The sequence below is a fragment of the Trematomus bernacchii genome, unplaced genomic scaffold (assembly GCF_902827165.1).
Source record: "Trematomus bernacchii unplaced genomic scaffold, fTreBer1.1, whole genome shotgun sequence".
Lineage (NCBI taxonomy): Eukaryota > Metazoa > Chordata > Actinopteri > Perciformes > Nototheniidae > Trematomus > Trematomus bernacchii.
In genome coordinates this window covers 2,749,677-2,768,330 of record NW_022987720.1, presented here as the reverse complement: position 1 = coordinate 2,768,330, position 18,654 = coordinate 2,749,677, and the positions used below count along the sequence as shown (strand labels likewise).

The 18,654-nt window shown below is 40.7% G+C and overlaps 2 protein-coding genes across 3 annotated transcripts; both read left to right on the top strand.

The window, feature by feature from the left end:
* The first annotated feature begins 1,590 nt into the window (after positions 1–1,590).
* LOC117492168 (jun dimerization protein 2-like) lies at positions 1,591–12,575 on the top strand. 2 transcript variants are annotated; one of them, XM_034142283.1, is made up of 5 exons: positions 1,591–1,719; positions 2,788–2,840; positions 9,412–9,629; positions 10,743–10,847; positions 11,489–12,575. In XM_034142283.1, the coding sequence occupies exons 3-5, from the start codon at positions 9,435–9,437 to the stop codon at positions 11,678–11,680; spliced, it is 492 nt and encodes a 163-aa protein (XP_033998174.1). In that variant the 5' UTR covers positions 1,591–1,719; positions 2,788–2,840; positions 9,412–9,434; the 3' UTR covers positions 11,681–12,575. The 2 variants fall into 2 exon arrangements, with proteins under 2 accessions (XP_033998174.1, XP_033998175.1); XM_034142284.1 differs by lacking the exon at positions 2,788–2,840.
* Positions 12,576–13,895: 1,320 nt separating this feature from the next.
* On the top strand, positions 13,896–17,694 carry LOC117492781 (leucine-rich repeat-containing protein 74A-like). The gene is made up of 13 exons (XM_034143173.1): positions 13,896–14,049; positions 14,161–14,336; positions 14,527–14,634; positions 14,786–14,879; positions 15,004–15,053; positions 15,173–15,254; positions 16,015–16,100; positions 16,187–16,381; positions 16,472–16,564; positions 16,664–16,792; positions 16,961–17,065; positions 17,181–17,266; positions 17,664–17,694. The coding sequence occupies exons 1-13, from the start codon at positions 13,896–13,898 to the stop codon at positions 17,692–17,694; spliced, it is 1,389 nt and encodes a 462-aa protein (XP_033999064.1).
* Positions 17,695–18,654: the final 960 nt, after the last annotated feature.

Genomic DNA, 18,654 nt, shown 5'->3' with positions numbered 1-18,654 from the left:
AAATTACCTCCATGGATCCACAAAGGTAAACTTCCTGTTTTAACAAAGCCTTTAGTTAGAGCTGGTTTTAGATTATTCCCTATGTACGTCTTCCTGGTTCCTACATTTTATTGTATTTCTATTGTTTTTCCTTTTATCTTATTTCATTATATTTACATGTTATACTCTATCTTGTCTTTTCATTATTTTCCTGTTTTGTTTACAATGCTGTTGTTTGTTTCTGTAAAGTCCACTGAGACCTGTTTTGGGTTATTGGGCAACTGTGCCACTGTGTAATATGCCATATCTGCTTATGTTGATTCTATTTTTATAATTTATGGATCTACAAAGAAACTTAAAAAGTAGAATATGTGCCTCTGAAATGTAGCGGAGTAGATAGTTTAATACAGGGCAGGGACAGCCACACCTTTTTTCACTGAGGGCCACATACAGAAAAATATACGAAGTGCTGGGCCACTCACTCGAGTAGAGGTATATTGCTTCATGTGTTAAGTTAAAGGTGGGGTATGTAATTTATTTCAGAAACACTTTTTGTTGACAATAAATACATAAAACAATTTCATCTGTGGAAGCCGTAGCGCTGTAAAAAGCACGACCAATCATTTTAGCCGGCCCGGGTCAGATAACTGGATGGCCTACCTGCCTGTCAGCCTTCCATCTCGTGCACAAACTTATCTCGTGCCCTCATTGGTCATGTACGCGTTCGTGTGTGTTGGAGGAGGGGCTCTGTAAGGAAGTGGCAGATTTTTTCCGGTTGTGTATTTTCAAATTCTAGCGCACTCGAGCTGGTTTCTCCAAAATTACATACCCCACCTTTATGTTATAAGTTAGCAAAATCAATCAAATGTGGGTCAATTATGCTTCAAACTTGAATATACTTACATACAGCCTACATCCCAGTTCTCTATAGGGTTTCATTTATTTTGTAACCAAAGTATTGGCAGCTCATTCCTTGAAACAGAAGCATCAGATTGATTATAATAAGGGGAAATATGAAGGTATATTTCAAGCTTGTCATTTTTATCAACTAAGATTTGTTAGAAAAAAATGTCAACTTTAATTGACAGAATATATTTTAGATGGCTTGGAAAGGGCCTACTAACACATGAATACTACTGTGTAATGTATGTCTACATATATATTTAAGACGTACAATATAAGAAAAGCACAAGTTTCAGGTGTGGGCCGTAGTCCAATCCCATTAGACTTTTATGGACATCAGGCCGCATTTGGCTCCCGTGCCATAGTTTGGACACCTGTGGTGTCCATGTACTTCAGTACATTTACTTTCCAGCACTGTAAATAAGTTTCCTTACATATCTATGAAGCATGGTGATGTTAGCTCTAGAGTTTAACCCAAATAATAAAACACCTGCAGCTAACATGAGTGTATTTATGTTTACAGCATAGCTTTATTAGTGACTGGTTTTATGGCTGGAGGCGTGCATTCACTCTCCCTGTCTGCCTCTCTATCTGAAAGTTTCCTCTCCTGCAGTCTGTGTGTGTTATTTGGTTGCTAGGGGTGGAGCAAACAAACCTCCTCTTACATTATTTTCATCCATGCTTACGTCTGGGACAGCAGTTCCGCATTCCTGAGCCCTCAGACAAGATCACACAGTACTTAAACGGGCTGATGCAACGGCCCCCTTTAGTCCCAAAACCTGCATCCGAATCCCAACACCGTCCCAATATTACTGCGGATTTTTGGACGCACACCAGGTAAGACTGAGTGCCATCGCTATTGTTTTATCCCCTTCTTGTTTTAGTGCTAATAGTTAGCTAAATGTTGGTCCAGGCTTGACATTATTGCATATTTTCTACACTTTTCCCACCACGTTGTTAGAGACACGCTGGATATGGTTTGTGACATGTATGCTTTTTAATATGAAATATTAATATTTTTTAAGAGGATGTATATTGACTTATTTCTGCAATAAAAAACCCCCAGTTTAAATAGTTTTAAAGTTTTCCGTGGTGTTACCGCAGAAGTCTTTTTTGTTGCTAATAGGTTGTAGTTATCACTGTTGTAGCAACAGTCGCTTTGCAGCTCGTTATTTGCAGACATGTTTGCTAAATTAAACACCAGCTTGGGACGAACTGGAGGTATTTTCATCAGGGCAGTTTTAATGTCAGTGTTGCTAAACAGGAGAAGTGTCGGTTAGCCTTGTGAAGACGATTATGTAACGCTACACACACTGTGGGGTTTCTACGTAACTGCAAGCTAAGCTAGTCTGCTGCACCAAACTGCACGGAGTCTGCACGCGTTTATACCTTTACATTGAAGAAATATGCATATTCAATTGTTTTAATGCTGTATTTTTCATGCCATGTGCATTTTATGCTGTAACACTATAATCGGCTAGCACGTACTGTTCATTTACCTTTTTTCTAACTACACTGGAGAGTCAACACTTTGCATGCAGCTGCAAGATGCATAAGCTAATAATACCAGATTTGCCAGTGAGTCTCTGCTGGTATGGACTGGGAAATAATAAAAAGGGCTTCAAGGAAATTATCAATTGTATTATGCATCATTTTTTTTAACTAATGATTATTCAGTTTTCCAGTGCCTAAGGTCAGATCAGATCAACCACAGAGAGAGTACATTTACTATGACATAACATAGGAAAAGGTAGAAAATCCTCACATTTAAGAAACAGGAAAAAGAGGATGTTTAGCACTGTTGCTCGATAATTCACTAATACTATTAATCAGTTGTGAAAATAGTTTTTGTACTGCTCTTAAAACAGTACTCACACTTATTCATATCTTATTACCTCTCTACAGCGTCCAAACACAGTTGCATCATTGACAGAAGACGACTGACAAGTTTTCTCTGAGTAAGTACCAAGCCTTCAGAATAGTTTAAGATACAATTATTCAGGGATGCTCTCTTGAGTTTTTACTTCTGAACAGAAAAAAATCTTCTTGGCAAATCTGTTTCTCCTTGGAACATAAGTAATGTAAATGAAGTGTGAGGTTTATCTGGCAGCATGTGAGTAAAGCAAAGAATCTGAGCTCTGATTTGTAATCTTTGTTTTGGCCGATCGTAGTGCACATGCTTTTTATGTTTTACTGCACTGGATAAGGGAAACTGTGTGTGTGAGTGATCTCTCAGAATCCAGTATTACTCTTCTCCTATATCACCACATCAATCCTTTTCTCACTGTTGTTGTTGTGATGAGCCGGTAAATATTGTCCTCTTGTCTACATGATGGTCTTTTAAAAGATTTACACTTGACTGTGTATCAGTAACTCTATCCAGACCAGAGGTAGCGTTAGATATCTGCCCTTGTTGGCCTGAGGGTTAAAGGCCAATCATGGAATGGGAAATATGATGGTGGGGGCGGATCATGTGCGTGCGTGTGGGTTTGTGACTTGCAAGTTCATAGGTTCAATGTTTTCCTATGGAGCAAGTGCATGCTCTCCAGCTGGTGTTGTGCACGCTCATACAACAACATGCCATGCAGGGGAAACTATTTGTATGTTCTTTATTTATGTGGTTCATTGGTGTCTTTATCTATGAAGTGAAGGAGAGTGTGTTGCAGAGGGTTTAAATGTCCCAGCGCCTGCCCGGGCACATGCATACGATGGTCTCTGCATAAATGGAACGCTGCAGTCAGTGGATTAATGGGGAAGGGCTGGCGAGCCGACAAGCAGCGCGGGGCCGACAGGGCTGAGAGACTGGACGTGGGCGCACAGGGTTTATTTTAAGTAGAAATGCCTTCCAGTGCGTCTCTGGAGAGCTGGAATTGCCGAGCTGCACCCCAGTACACTGAACAGACAGCAGACGCATTGCAGGCGAGAGAGCCAACTATGCAACAGCCAGGCTCAATGATACTAATACTAATGCTGGGGGGGGGTGCAGCTATTCACTGTATCACATTATCAGTATCACATTGTAGTCTCCATAAGCCTTTCCACATGGTCTGTAAAAACAGTGTCAGGCTAGATGTGCACTATGGAAGCAAACACCCAAATGTCCAAAGGTGTAGCCGAGAGACATTAAAGCCAGTGTTGTTTTAAAGAAAAGAGCACAGTGAAAGGCTCATTTAAATAGTTAGGGTTTCCGTTTCCTTGAAATTATTTTGGACTTGAAGTCAGCTATCTCCTTTTGCAGTCCAGACTCAAGATGTCGACCTAAACATTGACGTTTTGGCTTGCAGCCTCAGGGATGAACAAAAGCTTTGCAAATCTCATTGAAGACACTGGGGCTTGTTCTGTCAGAGCAGGCGTGTGCTTGACGTGCGGCAGATGAGGAAATATCGGAGGAAAAAACATGAAGCGGCATTAAAGTGATAACCACATGTTACATAATGACGGTGATTGCTTCAACAGGCTGTATTAAGTCTGATTTTCTTGACCAATATCTTATTGTCAGGGATTACACATAACTTGCCTTGGATTTGTCATTGACGCAAAATCCATACGTTTGAACTGGCTTTTGTCTGCTTTTTTGTATTTTGATTCATTTAATCCATGTCTGAGCCAAGCCAAAGCTCAGTGCCATGCAAAGTCTAATCCTGATTTACAGCATGGAGAAAAATAGCAACAATATAATAATTCAACCAGGACCACCCAGATGCAGAATATAGATGTGTGACTGTTTGCATGGCATGAAGCAGGCCGAGCAGGAATCCAGCCAAAGATCACATAGTAATGTTCGAATGAAGGCAGCCACAGTCCTCATGTCCTTGTCCATATCTGCAGGTGCTTTGTGTTTCCATTTGACTGGAATATTGTTTTCATTATAAGGCTGCAGTCTACAATTAAATGCAAAAGCTAAACTACCTGGTCTTGTGCTTTTTCATTTATAACCTCTGCATGCACTGTAAATGTGAGGGGCGAAATGAAGCTCCATCATTACCATTGATCTTCTCATCATCATTCACAATTTTGCACAAGGTTAAATGTTCATCATTGTGTTGAATTGCTATAGGAAGGTTCAATCTTTAGCCTGGAAGACTGAAAATAAATAAAAGCTCAAATGAAAAAGGGATCCTATTTTCTGTTGTGATAATCACTTCCACTCCCACACGCCGTCACCTCGGAGTTTAATGACCAGAGATGACCTCGGCACAATGAGAACAACAGGCGTTATTACGGAGCGCCTGTGTCTTGTCCCTCCAATGAAAATATAATGAGGGGATGGAGGAATGTAGATACTGTATATTTGGACTGTCCCGTCCTCGAGGAAAGTCGGTGCCAAATTCCCTGGTTTCCTCTGAGGATTGCGAAAGGCTGTAACTCAACACACAGCCTGACTGAGTGCAGACGATAATGATGATCGCTCAGACCTTGGCCACAGATTTAGAGAGCATGCCTTGGCCCGAGCCTTTGCGCTCATTGTTCACTTTCAGCGCTCGTGTGGCGTCGAGGGCTGGGGAAGTTGTTTGCAAGAGTTTTGCAAGATGTTGGTGGTATGTGCGCCATTCAATGCCTTATTAGTCCAAAATTAGACTTTAATAAAGTGAGCTGACAGAAAAAACTGTTCAAATAGAATCTTGGAAGGTTGCATGTATTTCCCGTAAAGCAAGTTAAAGTTAAGTAGTCTGGCAGCAGAAGGATTTCATTTTGTGTCTCAGGAAAAGATAAATTAGCGAGCAAATACCTTCAACCCCTGCTTTCAGTCACCAACATGACTGTGCTGGTAGAGGTTAGCTGTTAGTGGGCTTCTTATTTAAAAAGCAGCAGTATATAAAGGTAATGAGTAACCTTTGAAACCCCTCTGTAACCCCCCCACCCCTCTCCTTCACCGTCTCTATAGGGGACGAGGATAATGGGGCCTCCAGTCGTGCTGCTAGCTATTGGTAAAGGACTAAATTCCTCAGCACTGCTAATTGCTCTCAGGAAAGACTCCGGAAATGGACACATTTGGTGGAGTTGAAGACAGATCGAGTGTGTGAGCAGAGAAAGCAGCAGATTGTAGACACAGTATAGGACATGCTTACATATAGGGACCCTCACACACACCTCCAGCTATCTGCGGCTCACATGCAGTTAAATTAGTTTTGGATCGAAGCCAGAACTCTCGTTGTGTACGTTCCTATATTTCATAACTAATACATGACATTTCCGCTCCCCGCCCTTGGCTTCAGCTCGTCTCCTCTCGGTGCCGGGCTGTGTAGGTGTCTTTGTTTGAGGCCAGTGTGGGCCTAAAAGCTGTAGCACTGGCTTTTCTGCTCGACTGCAAAAGCATAGTAATGGCGTTGCATCATCAAACGCTGACCACTAATCCTCAGCTGCATGCAGCGGACAGCAAAAAAAAAGAAGAGAAAAACACCCATCTTCTGAAAAATGTAAAATTCACTTTGACTCATGCTTTTTGACATAATTACGCAGTGCAAGACATGCATCAGCGAATGTTCCCCGTGTAGCGATGAGACTTCTTAAGGGTTTCATGTCTCGAGGCTTGGCGGGCTGTTGAATTTGCAAGGGGGATTTTGAGACACTTGAAGGCAGGTTGAAAGAGACGGAACAGCTTTAACATATGAACAAACTGTTATAACAGAGTCTGTGTGAGTTTACAACAGTTTCATGAATTGCCTGGATTGGTGTGTTAGTCACTTTTATGTCTCATAATTAAAAGGTATCTTGCATCAGACATCAAATCACCTTTGTTTCGGAGGCCGCTGGAAAAACCACCCCTCAGGGTTTCTGTGTGATCTGATGTCATGCAGACAAATATGAGGTTTATGTATTTAATACTGAAGTATGAGTGTTTGTGTGTGTGGAGGTCTGGTCTCCGCTGCATGCTTCAACAAGCCACAGCATTGACTAGGGGCTTTCCTTGCAATATGTCTGACTGAGAAGGCTTGCATTACAATGTACTGTATATGAGCTGGTCTGATAGACATAATACATGATTATTCCTTATTCTTTTAGTGTGAATTCCATTGAAATTTTTTTTTGTCTGGGACAGAACCCAAACTGAGTTTGTTAACCAGTCCTGAGTGTCTGGCCAACTTGGATATTGATCTCTATTTTGGCTCTGAAAGCGATTTGCTGTCATTCCTAATGGGCGCTTCAGTTCCTGTGGCTGTTCTCCCGGCCCAGGGGTTACTTTGTTTGCATTGCATCTTTTGAATTCCACCACAGTTATTGGTCAGCAATGAGCAATGTAAGAAAGAAGCCGGGCTTACTCTTTTGTCACAAGTCATCAAATCTGATGGACCAAACAATTCATAGTAAATGAAGTCAATTCAGCCCATGAAGAGTTCTTTCTCTTTCATTCACCCGTGCATTAGCTCTTATATGGTTTGTCTTGTTCTTAGACAGCCTCTCTGCAGAAAGGCCTTGGCACCTTCCAGTCCTCCACCTCTCCCGGGAGTTTAAAAGAGAGGGAATTCTGTCTGAGAGAGATTTTTTACCAGGGCTGTCTTGTTCTTTTCCTCTCCAGCAAAAACAACAGGCTGCTGCCAAGTGCAGTGTAAATGGGAGTATACATACAGAGGGAGAGAGGGAGGGAGGGTGGGGGCAGTCAGGATTTAAATAATAAAATGGCTCATTGGACACTGGCTCCACACACCAACTTGTCCTTGGAGTGAATAAATCATGCAGACTGGAGGTGGTGGAGAACGGGTCAAAATAGTGTTGACATGTGACTTTTGACCGTCCATGTACTGCAATACTTAATGTTTGAGGTACTAATGAAGGCTTTAGATGCTACAGGAATCTCCCACCAACAATACCCATCACTTTGTGCCTACTGATTGTTAACTAGTTACGATTTTGACGAGAAAGAAAGAAAAATACATTTAAAGTATTGTGTGACAGAACACTTTTGTGCTTCAGGATTGAATCCCTCTCTCTAACAGTGGGCTGATTTGGTTTCAGCCATGCTCGACAGTTAACTCCAACTGTAAAAACACTTTGAGACCAGCCCATAACCAGGGTGGAGTACATTAGAATAGAGTTACATAACCTGGTTTTTTTGTTCACTACCCTCCTCTATGACTTTTGTATTAGAGCGAGTCTTTCAGCCCTGCAAAAAAAAAAAGTAGCAAAGAAAGAAAAACTTGGTTTGACTTACAATACAGTGGGCCTGTCAGCTAGTCACCCACCAGCAGAGTCAGCTGTTTCCGCAGCGCCCCACAATACTCGTCTTTGTTGGTTCCATATGAGAGGAGCTTTGTTCGGTTTGTGCCCAACATGTAGAGGTTCAGATTCATACTCTGCAGGCAAATGTGAATCAAGCTGTTAGTAGAAGTCACACTGATAACATTCATCTTTAAAAAACACCTCGTTGCTTTAGGTTCGGCGGGTAATCCCAGCTGCCATTTTGTCAGCATGCCAAAGTAATTGAAGTATGAGTGGTTTTTATTTGCAAAATTGTTCCACAAAAGTATCATTTCATCATCAGAATATGATAAATAGCAGCTTAATGTTTGCCACCATTCCTCATCTTCACAGATATTTTGTACTTTTTTCCTTTATAACTACTGAACAGTAAGAGTGTTTCTTGTCAGACTTTTCTAAAATCCTCTGGTCTCCTCAGAGATTGCAGGGATGGGCTGGGTACAGTCGGCTCATGTTTCACTGCTCGCATCTGTAACATTTGTTTTTTATTTGGCCATCAGAAGTTTTCCAACTCTTGGTCTTACAGTAATTAGAGAGACGTCTTAATTCTCCAGCCACTTCCTTTAAGCCTGCACAAGTTCTCCTCTTTCTCCCCTCTTTCCCTCATTCCTCCCTGATTACATTAAAAAGGGCTGTGGTCAACCCCCTTAAAACGACCCAAAATTGTTGAAAGTGTTTAGGAATGCATGAGCGTTACCCCAGTGCTTTTGATATCCTTTGAATCCCCTCTTGCGAAACGAAACATTCAAGACGAAAGCCACTCGGTTAATTATTAGTTGCATAAGTGTAGATGGTCCTGTATTTATGCGTTTATACAGACGGCTTCCCTCTGCGTGTGAAACTACAGAGATGAGTGTGAAGCTGCCGATGGTCTGGAGTTTGTTTTTTCATCGACTGCTGACTAAGAAGATAACACAGCTGTCAAAGCTGTCATCGTTTGAGTGCATTCCTGGAAACAGCAACCCGTATCTACTGTATCAAATGTTCGATGACAAGGAGAGACAGTAAATGAAACTTGTTTTGGATGGAATGCTAATACTACAAGATCACAGTAAAGATAACAGAGGGCAATTTGATAAAGGGAACTGGGTATAAACGTATGGCTCACGACCATAGCAGAAACACAAATGGGTAATACAATATTCCTCTTCAATATCCCAAAAATGATCTGTACTATGAACTTAAGGCAATAAGAAGTAGAACATTTAAAACATGTCTGTACATGCTTTCCACTGCGTATACAAAAAGGGGTAATTTGTATTGTCAACAACTGCCTTTAAGGCTTACTTCTCTCGTCCTAATCGTTCCCTCCCTCTCTTCTCTCTCCCGTAGCGGCGGTGGTGGCCGGGTCGGACATGATGCCAGGACAGATACCTGACCCTTCGATGGCGGCGGGCTCCCTGCCCTGCCTGGGCCCGCTGGCGGGCATCTCGGCCACCACACTCACTGATCAACTCAAGCTAGCCGACTTCCGCCAGCTGGGCACCATGCTGTCCCCGCTGCACTTCCTGGGGCGGCTGGGGAAGAGGCCGCTGGCCATCAAGACAGAGGTGAGGAGGGGGAGAAAGGAGAGCTAGTGCAGCAGGAGGTGAAAGATGTACATCGAGTCAGACAGTAGAGAAGAAGAAGGAGGGTTTTAGACTCAGGATGTTTTAAAGTCATCCATTAAGGCAGTTGTTATCATAATCTGTCAAATATACTTAAAGGGGACCTATCATGCAAAATGCACTTTTGTACGTCTTTTATACATGAATATGTGTCCCCGGTGTTCCAGGGAACTCACCAAGTGTCAGAAAACACAACCCTCTCTATTTTCCTCCATACCCAAATCTCTAAAAAAGGGGCTGCAACGGATCTGATAAAAACTGATCCAGATTTGAACACTGTCCTGACGTCAGGACAGTGGCGCTACGGCTATTGGGCCAACTCCACGAATCAGGAGGAGACAACCACAGCATTGCCCTCTAGATGGTGCTGTTGCTCACAGAATCAACCCTTGCTAAAACAGATCTAAAAAATGTCAAATTGAGCGAAATGAGGCATGGCTAAAATGCATGATCTGTTTGGTATTTTGAAAAAAAAAAAAAGTATAAATATGCCTTATATAGGTATGGTCCTACACTATATTATTCAAATATAGCATGATAGGTCCACTTTAAGTTTACAGTTGTTGAAAATAATGTAATCATTCTTAAATTAATCAAACGCAAGCAATTCAAGATTTCTGTTCATTAAAATAAAATAATGGAAAGAATATAAAAAGAGAGGTTTATAATTACGGAAATACTTAATATTCTGGTACCAGTTAATGTCCTGACAGTAGGCTTAATATATACAGTATGTTGGTATAAAATATATATTCTATCCATAAAATGTTATTGTCAGTAGTTGTAGGTGCATTGATCTGAGCTTGTTTGAGGATAGAGTGTGATGACAATACAAATATTTCTATGCAGATTACTATATTAATGTTGATGGTCAGTAAACATAGTATGGTAAACTGAAAATACAGTATACTTTGGCTTGTTAATTTTGTATGTTGAATTTTTCCCCCTCCAGTGCTCAACAATATTTACTATAGAGGTTGCACAACATGCATGTTGTTTTGGTGAGGCAATTAACACTATTGGTTGTAGGTTTATTGATAAAATGTTTGTTTGCAGATGGATGAAGATGATGATAGGAGGAAGCGGAGACGAGACAAAAACAAAGTAGCAGCCGCGCGATGCCGAAACAAAAAGAAGGAACGGACTGACTTCCTTCAAAGGGTGAGTTCATGACACAGCATTGCAGAGAGGTTAAGAATGGAAGCCAAGAACGTGACTTAAAGGGGACCTATTATGCAAAATCCACTTTTTCATGTCTTTTATACATAAACATGTGTCCCCTCTGTGGAAAGAGACTCTGAAAGTTTCAGGACAAAATATTGGCTCACTTTTTTTCCTGATCCATTTATATAAAAAAATGAGCTGATCAGATTTTGGCCACTTTATGATGTCATAACGATTTTTTGGCTTGTGTAACCATTAGCCAATAACCAACCAAGGTAACACCCGCCCACCTTATCACCTGAATCTCCTCCTAGAGCACCATTGTGTTCTTTTTAACCAAATATCTCTCAGAGGGGCGTGGGGAGTGGCACCTTATTTTCATCTAAAGTAACAGACAGAGAATCAGCACTTTTGAAACAGGGCTGAAACAGAGGGGATTATGGGATGCTTCAATGCACGATCAGTTTGGTATTTCGAGCCAAACACTTCAGAGACATGTTTTGTATATCTAATACCTATAATATATTGATGAAAAACAGTATAATAGGGGACGTTTCAGTTAACCTGAACAGCTGATGAAAGTACTCTGAACATTGTATTTGTCTGGTAGTATCTCATAATTCAACATCTTTGTCCAGGAGTCGGAGCGTTTGGAGGTGGTGAACTCTGACCTGAAGGCCCAGATCGAGGAGCTCCGTATGGAGAGGCAGCAGCTAATGGTGATGCTCAATCTCCACCGGCCCACCTGCATTGTGAGGACCGACAGCGTCAAAACTCCTGAGAGCGAGGCCAACCCCTTTCTGGAGCAGCTGTCCGCCGACGCCAAGTGAAACCGGGAAACCAGGGACGCAGGAGTCCCTGACGCCCAAACTAGCACCACGGTGGTAGCCAGTTAAAATGAAAAACATAACTGGCAATATCTAAACAAGCACTTGAGCTCCAAGACTTTTGGAGACTCTGCCCAAAGACCTGAGGTTGTAGGGCTTCCTTAGTACTGCTACATGAGCTGGCTCTGTCCATTGGAAGACTGGAAATATCCAGTTTCATCTCCACATTAACTGTTGTTGTTGACACCCGCTGTGCCTAATGTTACTTCAACCATCTCTACATAAAAGGGACCAATGGAAAAAGAAGAGTACGACTGGAAACAACGCCGAGGAATCACACTAATATCAAAATGGTGCTCTGTTACAAAAGCCCTGAGTAGATTGTGTGGCATTTTTGAATGCAGATACCCAAAAAGGCTTTTGCAGCTTCCCTTTGTATGCTATCGGAAATATACAGGTGTAGAGTTTTTAGGACATAATACTCAATACAAGTACACCAAACAGAGTAGAGTTTTTTTTTTGTAATGTTGATTTCTTTACCCTGCCTCGACGATGGCAGTTACCGGTTGATCCGATTTGTGGTGACGCTGGCGTCATAAAAAGCACATATACACAAAATGTTTACACCCTTGTTTTTAGGACTTGTTGTCTGTCCATTATGTACTTGTTTTATACTGCTTTGTATACATAAACATATATGAAATGCTTGTTAATCACTTGATGTGATTTGTCTTTTCAATCTTTTCCAGTCTTTGTCTGTCATGTTGCGCTGTCTAACAGCTGTGAAAACAAGCAGCACTCTTTTCAGCTGAGCAGTATTTCAATGTCTGTTATGGACCTGTATCTGCTATGTATGACTCTGTTACCCTGAATAGATTAAATTTTATTTTCTAAACTACAAGAAAGAGCATGTCTTGTTATTTGCAATTACCCCATCAGACATGCAAGATTTCAGTTCAAATCCTTGTAGGCTATTACTTCCTCCCAATCATGACACTTAAACTATCAAGTGACGAAGGTTGTGCAATCATGTTTTCTTCGGTTGAGGCACATTGCCAAACGCAGGGCTTTACTTTAATTTGCAACTCAGTAAAGGTCAGTCATGAATTTATTTCTACCAGTACAGGCATGGTTATTACCACATTATTGCAATATTTTAGAATGCATCTTTACATTACTTTCTTTAAAGCATAAAGAAACACCTTTAATTGTAAATATTTTTTGAATTATTATTTGTGACACTTTCTTCAATACCTTCACATGCGTTGACCTCTTTTCTTAATTGTGTTTTTGATAGAAGACTTGGTAGCATTGATTTGTTTGTAGAATGGTATACTAATATTATAATGTTATTTCAAGACTAGTCAATTTGTTGCTGATGGAGGACAGCATAATCTCTATTTCACTACATTTTAAAACAGCAGAAAAAAGGTTTGCAATTGGGACCATTTATACTCGTTTTTGCTGGGAGAAAGTACACCCTAAAACAGAGTGAATTGTGAAATGTGTGTCGTTTTTCTGCTGCAGCATTAACTATAGCCTGTTCATGGCTCGGCTCAGATGCGGTCAACGGCTCCATCTAGTGGTACGTTTTATGAACTGCATATTTGCAGTAGAGCCGACAACTCACAATATTGGCTGATATATTGTCAGAGAGGCTTAACGTAAATATAATATTAAAATTATATTTCTTTAAACCTTTATTTTCAATCGAATTTCCATTGAGAATATGAATTCCATGGCAACAGCCGTTGGTTTCCTGCGGTTAAACCATCTTTATTTTGGTGAGGCTTCACTTTCAAAAGTGTCAAAACTGGTTCAGGTAGGCAGTAGTGTTCTTTACTAATACAATATTACGTGGCTTTCAAATAGGGAGCAAATGTTTGTTTTAAATACTTTGCAAAATTAGGTTTAATTTGGTATTTTTCTGCTCTAACCGTCGCTTTTTATGAATGAAAACAGCTGATAAACACATGAGAGCTAAAAGCTAATCAATGCTAACGCTAGCTAGATACGACCTTTTTTGGTCTTCAACAAATACAGGTTAACTAAAAATTAACTTTGCACTCCTGTATACATTGAGTTGAATCTGTTGTATACCGTATTTCCTCACTTGTTCAGTTTATACTGCTACAGAAAATATTTTAACAAAAGCTCACCTCTTCTCCTCAGAGGTTGTGCAGGTAGCCTACAGGTTAGGTGGACTTGTGGTGTGATAATGGAACAGTTTGAGGAAGAGGAAGAGCAGCAGCCATCTGATCAGTCAGACCTGCTCACAGGAAGCCAGGATCAGGTGGAAGATGAGGAGAAGCCAAGCCAGGGTCAAGAGGGCAACAGTGGCGATGAGTGGGACACTGATCTGGAAACAGACAGTAGGTTAAAGTGACCTAAACTGTAAGACTATAAAGTCTTATAAACATGGATAATCTTCAACGCCCTTACCTCTTCTCTCTTCCTGTGTTCTCCTGTGTTGTTCCTTCCAGGTGCCACCGATCAGAAGCAGAGTCAGTCCCGTGCAGAGCTGTACCTGCAGGCCTGTCAGAGGACGGGCTCAGTTCCTGTATCCTCCTTTCTCCGTAACTTGGGTGACACCAATCTCAACCTAAACCACTATGGTGTAGGACCTCTGGGCACCAAAGCTCTGGCTATAGTTCTGAAAGTAGGGTGGCTTTGTTACCTTTAACTATATTTACTGTTATGAAATATTTTAATTATCATGTTTAAAGGCCAAATTTCACGGTGTGTGCTGTGTGCTCTGCATGTGTGACCATTAAAGAGGGTTTCATCCCTCCGATTCTATTTGATCTATTCTAATAATCATTATTTCAGTAATTTTATTGTTTTTCCAGACTGACAATACTATCACCAACCTTGAGCTGGAGGAAAACTCACTTGGGCCCGAGGGGACGCGCTATCTGACGGAGATGCTTCAAACAAACATCACCATCCAAAGTCTGGTAAATATTCTATAACTATTGAATAAAATCAGTTCTGAAAAACTGTACTGGTAATCATCTGCTCTTAACTGCAAGAGGAATGACACATTCTTAAAATAAATATTAATAATACACAAATGCTTGTTTAATCTCTTAAATCTTTTTGTATCAGAATCTTTCCAACAACCAGCTGGGCCAAGAAGGAGCGTACACCATCTCCAAAATGCTGTCAGAAAATTACTGTGTCAAATCCCTCAAACTTTCAGGTAACCAACTAAGTATTTTAACCATTTAGGATGTTGTTATTGAGTCCTTTGCACACCTCTCGCTGTAACACAATGGAAATACGTTTTATACTAATACATAAATAAATGTCCCTTTCTTCCCTAGGAAATGATTTTGATGATGTTGCAGCAAAATATTTAGCTGATGCTTTAAAGGTTAGTACAAAGTATTGAATCTGAAACATTTTTGCAATTTTTTTATGAATATATAGAATGAATCAAGAGTGTATCTGGTCTACATTTGCATTAATCCTCAACATTCTCTTTCGTTTTAGGGAGACTATGTGATCACAGAGCTGGACCTCAGCCACAACATGTTCAGTTTTACAGGAGGACAACACCTGGGCCATATGTTAGGTACACTAGTTTATTTCTAGATGGATAGAATTGGAGGGATGAAACCCTCTTTAATGGTTACACATGCAGAGCACACAGCACACACAGTGACAGTTGTTCTCTGCTTTTAACCAGGAGTCTAGTACTAGGAGAAGTGGGCAGCTATTGTACAGCGCCCGGGAGGCAATGGGAGTGGGGGGGGGGAAGGGGGATGTCCGATGCCTTGCTCAAGGGCTGACTGTATTAGGAGAATTTCACTGCAGAAGCCAAATACGTCATATAAATAAACACGTCATTCAATTACAAAACTCATACAGATATCACAAATAAATTCCAAATCACATTTTTATCATTTTAACTTTTTCCTGCAATAAATATAGATGTAACTCATCAAACCTTTTTTTTTGCATGTTTTCCCTATTCAAACATGGATAAAACCATGTCTTGTACATAATGTGAACACTAATTTTCGTACCAATTATATTTAAATACCGTATTCCCCCTTCAGTTTGTGATTTGCCTGGCAGAAATAGGAATTAAACTAATATAACAAACAATTTGTCTGCCCATTCTTATATTGCAATAATTACATTACAGTGACAGTCAATTCCAAAAACCCTCAAAAATGTTAACATATATTTAGCAGTCAAAACAAACTGAGGATATATACTTTACAGCTTATTGATGTCATTGCAAAAATGAAATATTTATATTTTTTTAACTTCATGAATATTTGTGATACGTATTTTGTACTTTGACATTTGTTTCCCCTTTCATAAAGCTGCAAATGTAGGTATTGAAGTCCTAAACCTGAGCTGGAACCCCCTTCGTCTGGGGGGTGCTATGGCTGTTAGTGCAGGGCTGAAGGTGACCAGAACAACACACTCACAATGCATAGTGTATATATAACGCTCTGTTTCCTATCACAGACATTTCACTCACATTTTCCTCAGGTAAACTCGACTCTGAAGCAGCTCGATCTGTCGTGGAACGCTTTCGGCCAAATGGAGGCAGAGTCACTGGGTCAGGCCCTGAAAAACAACCGGACGCTGGTGCTGCTGGACCTCAGCGGTAACCATGTGGACGATCAGGCTGTGACACTTCTCTGCCAGGGTCTGATCACCAACGACACCCTCGGGACCCTCAAGGTGAGCAGGTGGATCCTGGATCAGCGGTATTTATTATGCAGCATCATGGCACTCTAACTGTTAGGTTTGGTGTGTCTGTGTTTTGTTAAGCTCTCACAAAACCCCCTGACGAATATCGGAGCTCTCACGCTGCTAAAAACGGTCAAAAACATGAAATCAGCCTTGGAGGAGATTGATATTTCTGTAAGTGCTGTACATTTCCTCTCAGAACATGAATAATAATATGTATCTTGTATTGAATGCCTTTAGAGCTTCTTCTAAGCTCTGACCGTGTTTGTGCAGACGGTGTTTGTGAATGAGGAGTTTGTGGAGCTGCTGGAAGTAGCCCGTCAGAAGCGTCCTGCTCTGGATGTTCGGCACAGCGCCATGAGCTACGTCACCAGGAACCTATCTGCCCTCCAGATCTTACGGGTCAGTGGTCAGGAAAGAAGAGAAATCTGGGGGAAAATAGGTTCATAGTTATAACTAGGATTCAAGTGTTTATGCTCATAATGTTACACAAATAGCATCCTAAAAGAGGTCCCAGAGATATTTTCTTTAAATGTATAATCTTGAAACTTAATTTGGATTCTTAAATAGAAATTCCTATCAGAGCGAAATGAGAGCATTATGGATTTCTTTGAAGCTTTGGATAAAGAAGGAACAACCAACGTCTCCACCTCAGACTTCAGAAAGGCTGTGAAGGTCAGGCTTACTTTCTCACAGCAAACAATCTATCAAAGAAAAGTATTTAACTAGTATTCAGATATTAACTATTGTATGGATGAGTATAGTGAAAATAATGTTGTCATGCATGCAGGCAGCGAACATACCTCTGGATCAGCAGCAGCTCGAGTGGTTGCTCAGGAAGTTTGACAAGAACTGCACCTCCACCATTATGTACAGGTCAGTCTGTGATTTGTATTTACCATGCAGACATAAAAGGTATTATTTTATAGTCAAGAAGAAATAAGTAACCATTTTAAGAAAAATAGTCCCATTTTACACAATTTTCATCTTTGTCATTAGCTCCAAACCAGCTGAAGTTTAGAACGTAGGACATTTATTTGCCTGTGATTTAAACGTATATACATTTTAGACATCCCTCTTTTTTAGTGGGAAAACAGGTTTCATTTATTAGTGTAAAACAGTTTGAATAATCAAACAGAATAATCTTAGCTCAAGCTTTGTCTAGGTTTGTCATGAAGGAGATTTTAATTTGTTTGAAATATCCCTTTGAGTGTAAGTAATCCTTCACTTTTAACTCTTTGTGAAGTCAGTGGTCTCTTTTTGTTGCAGTGAGTTTGCTGAGCTGTCGTAGAAACAGAGGATGAGGAAGACATCTGAAAATAAAATGTTACGGAGTCAGTTATTTAGTACGTCTTCCATTTTGCCATACAAGTCTCACAATGTTACATTTTTGCGAAAATATAGAGATAAGGGAGCGGAACTGACACACAACCAAGGACAGGTGTATCCTAATAACAACCACCCTCCCCTCTGTCCACCCGCTGTAGTCCTTAGCTCAACCCAGTTCTGTCCAGTGTGAATACTTGAACCGCTGACACCAACCAGCTGCACCCACCTGAGCGCTGCCAGCTGTGTCTGCGGTTGGGACACAGGGTCCTCCACCTCATTCTCTCCATCCAAAAATAATCTTCAGGTATGACAACAGAACATAGGAGGAAGAAAAAGAGCTGGCATCCATATCAAAGGACCGAGAGGAGAGAAAGAATAGAGCCAGATGGAAGCTAGTTGTCTCGCCCACAGTGGTAAGCTTTGAATGAAACAGCCTGTAAAGGAAACAGCACGTCGATGAATATGGATGTGCAGCATTACTTATTCAGGGCCGGCAGGGTAGGATTATTGAAGGTGAATTGTCTCAAGGTGTGATATCCGACAATCAGATCTGTCAGGTGGCTTCAGAGGTAACCACAGAGGAGACGCTGACAGGAAGCACCTCTTTATTAACTCATATGGAAACGGCTTGACACCTAATATTATGGGTCATGAGAATACGGGACCACCCTTTTAAATGTATATCCTATTTCAGATAGAGCTCCTAAGATGAATTAATGACATTTCAACTATTAAATCAGTCGCCAACTATTTTGATACCCGATGAATTGGTTTGAGTAATTATTTAAGGAGTCAAAGATTTCTGATTCTAGCTTTTTAAATGTGAAAATTCTGTTTTTTTCCACTCTTGATGAGCCGTTGAGTTTTGGACCTGACAAGACTATTGGAACATTTTGAGATTCTATAGACATGGTTTTCTTTAAATCCTAAGCCAA

What these genes read in the sequence shown, in the direction of transcription:
- LOC117492168 (XM_034142284.1), top strand. Translation starts at nt 9,435, where the DNA reads ATGATGCCAGGACAGATACCTGACCCTTCGATGGCGGCGGGCTCCCTG. An exon ending in CGCTGGCCATCAAGACAGAG is followed by an intron (nt 9,630 to 10,742) that starts GTGAGGAGGGGG and finishes GTTTGTTTGCAG; the next exon opens with ATGGATGAAGATGATGATAG. An exon ending in GGACTGACTTCCTTCAAAGG is followed by an intron (nt 10,848 to 11,488) that starts GTGAGTTCATGA and finishes ATCTTTGTCCAG; the next exon opens with GAGTCGGAGCGTTTGGAGGT.
- LOC117492781 (XM_034143173.1), top strand. Translation starts at nt 13,896, where the DNA reads ATGGAACAGTTTGAGGAAGAGGAAGAGCAGCAGCCATCTGATCAGTCA. An exon ending in ATTTAGCTGATGCTTTAAAG is followed by an intron (nt 15,054 to 15,172) that starts GTTAGTACAAAG and finishes CTTTCGTTTTAG; the next exon opens with GGAGACTATGTGATCACAGA. An exon ending in ACCTCCACCATTATGTACAG is followed by an intron (nt 17,267 to 17,663) that starts GTCAGTCTGTGA and finishes TGTTGCAGTGAG; the next exon opens with TTTGCTGAGCTGTCGTAGAA.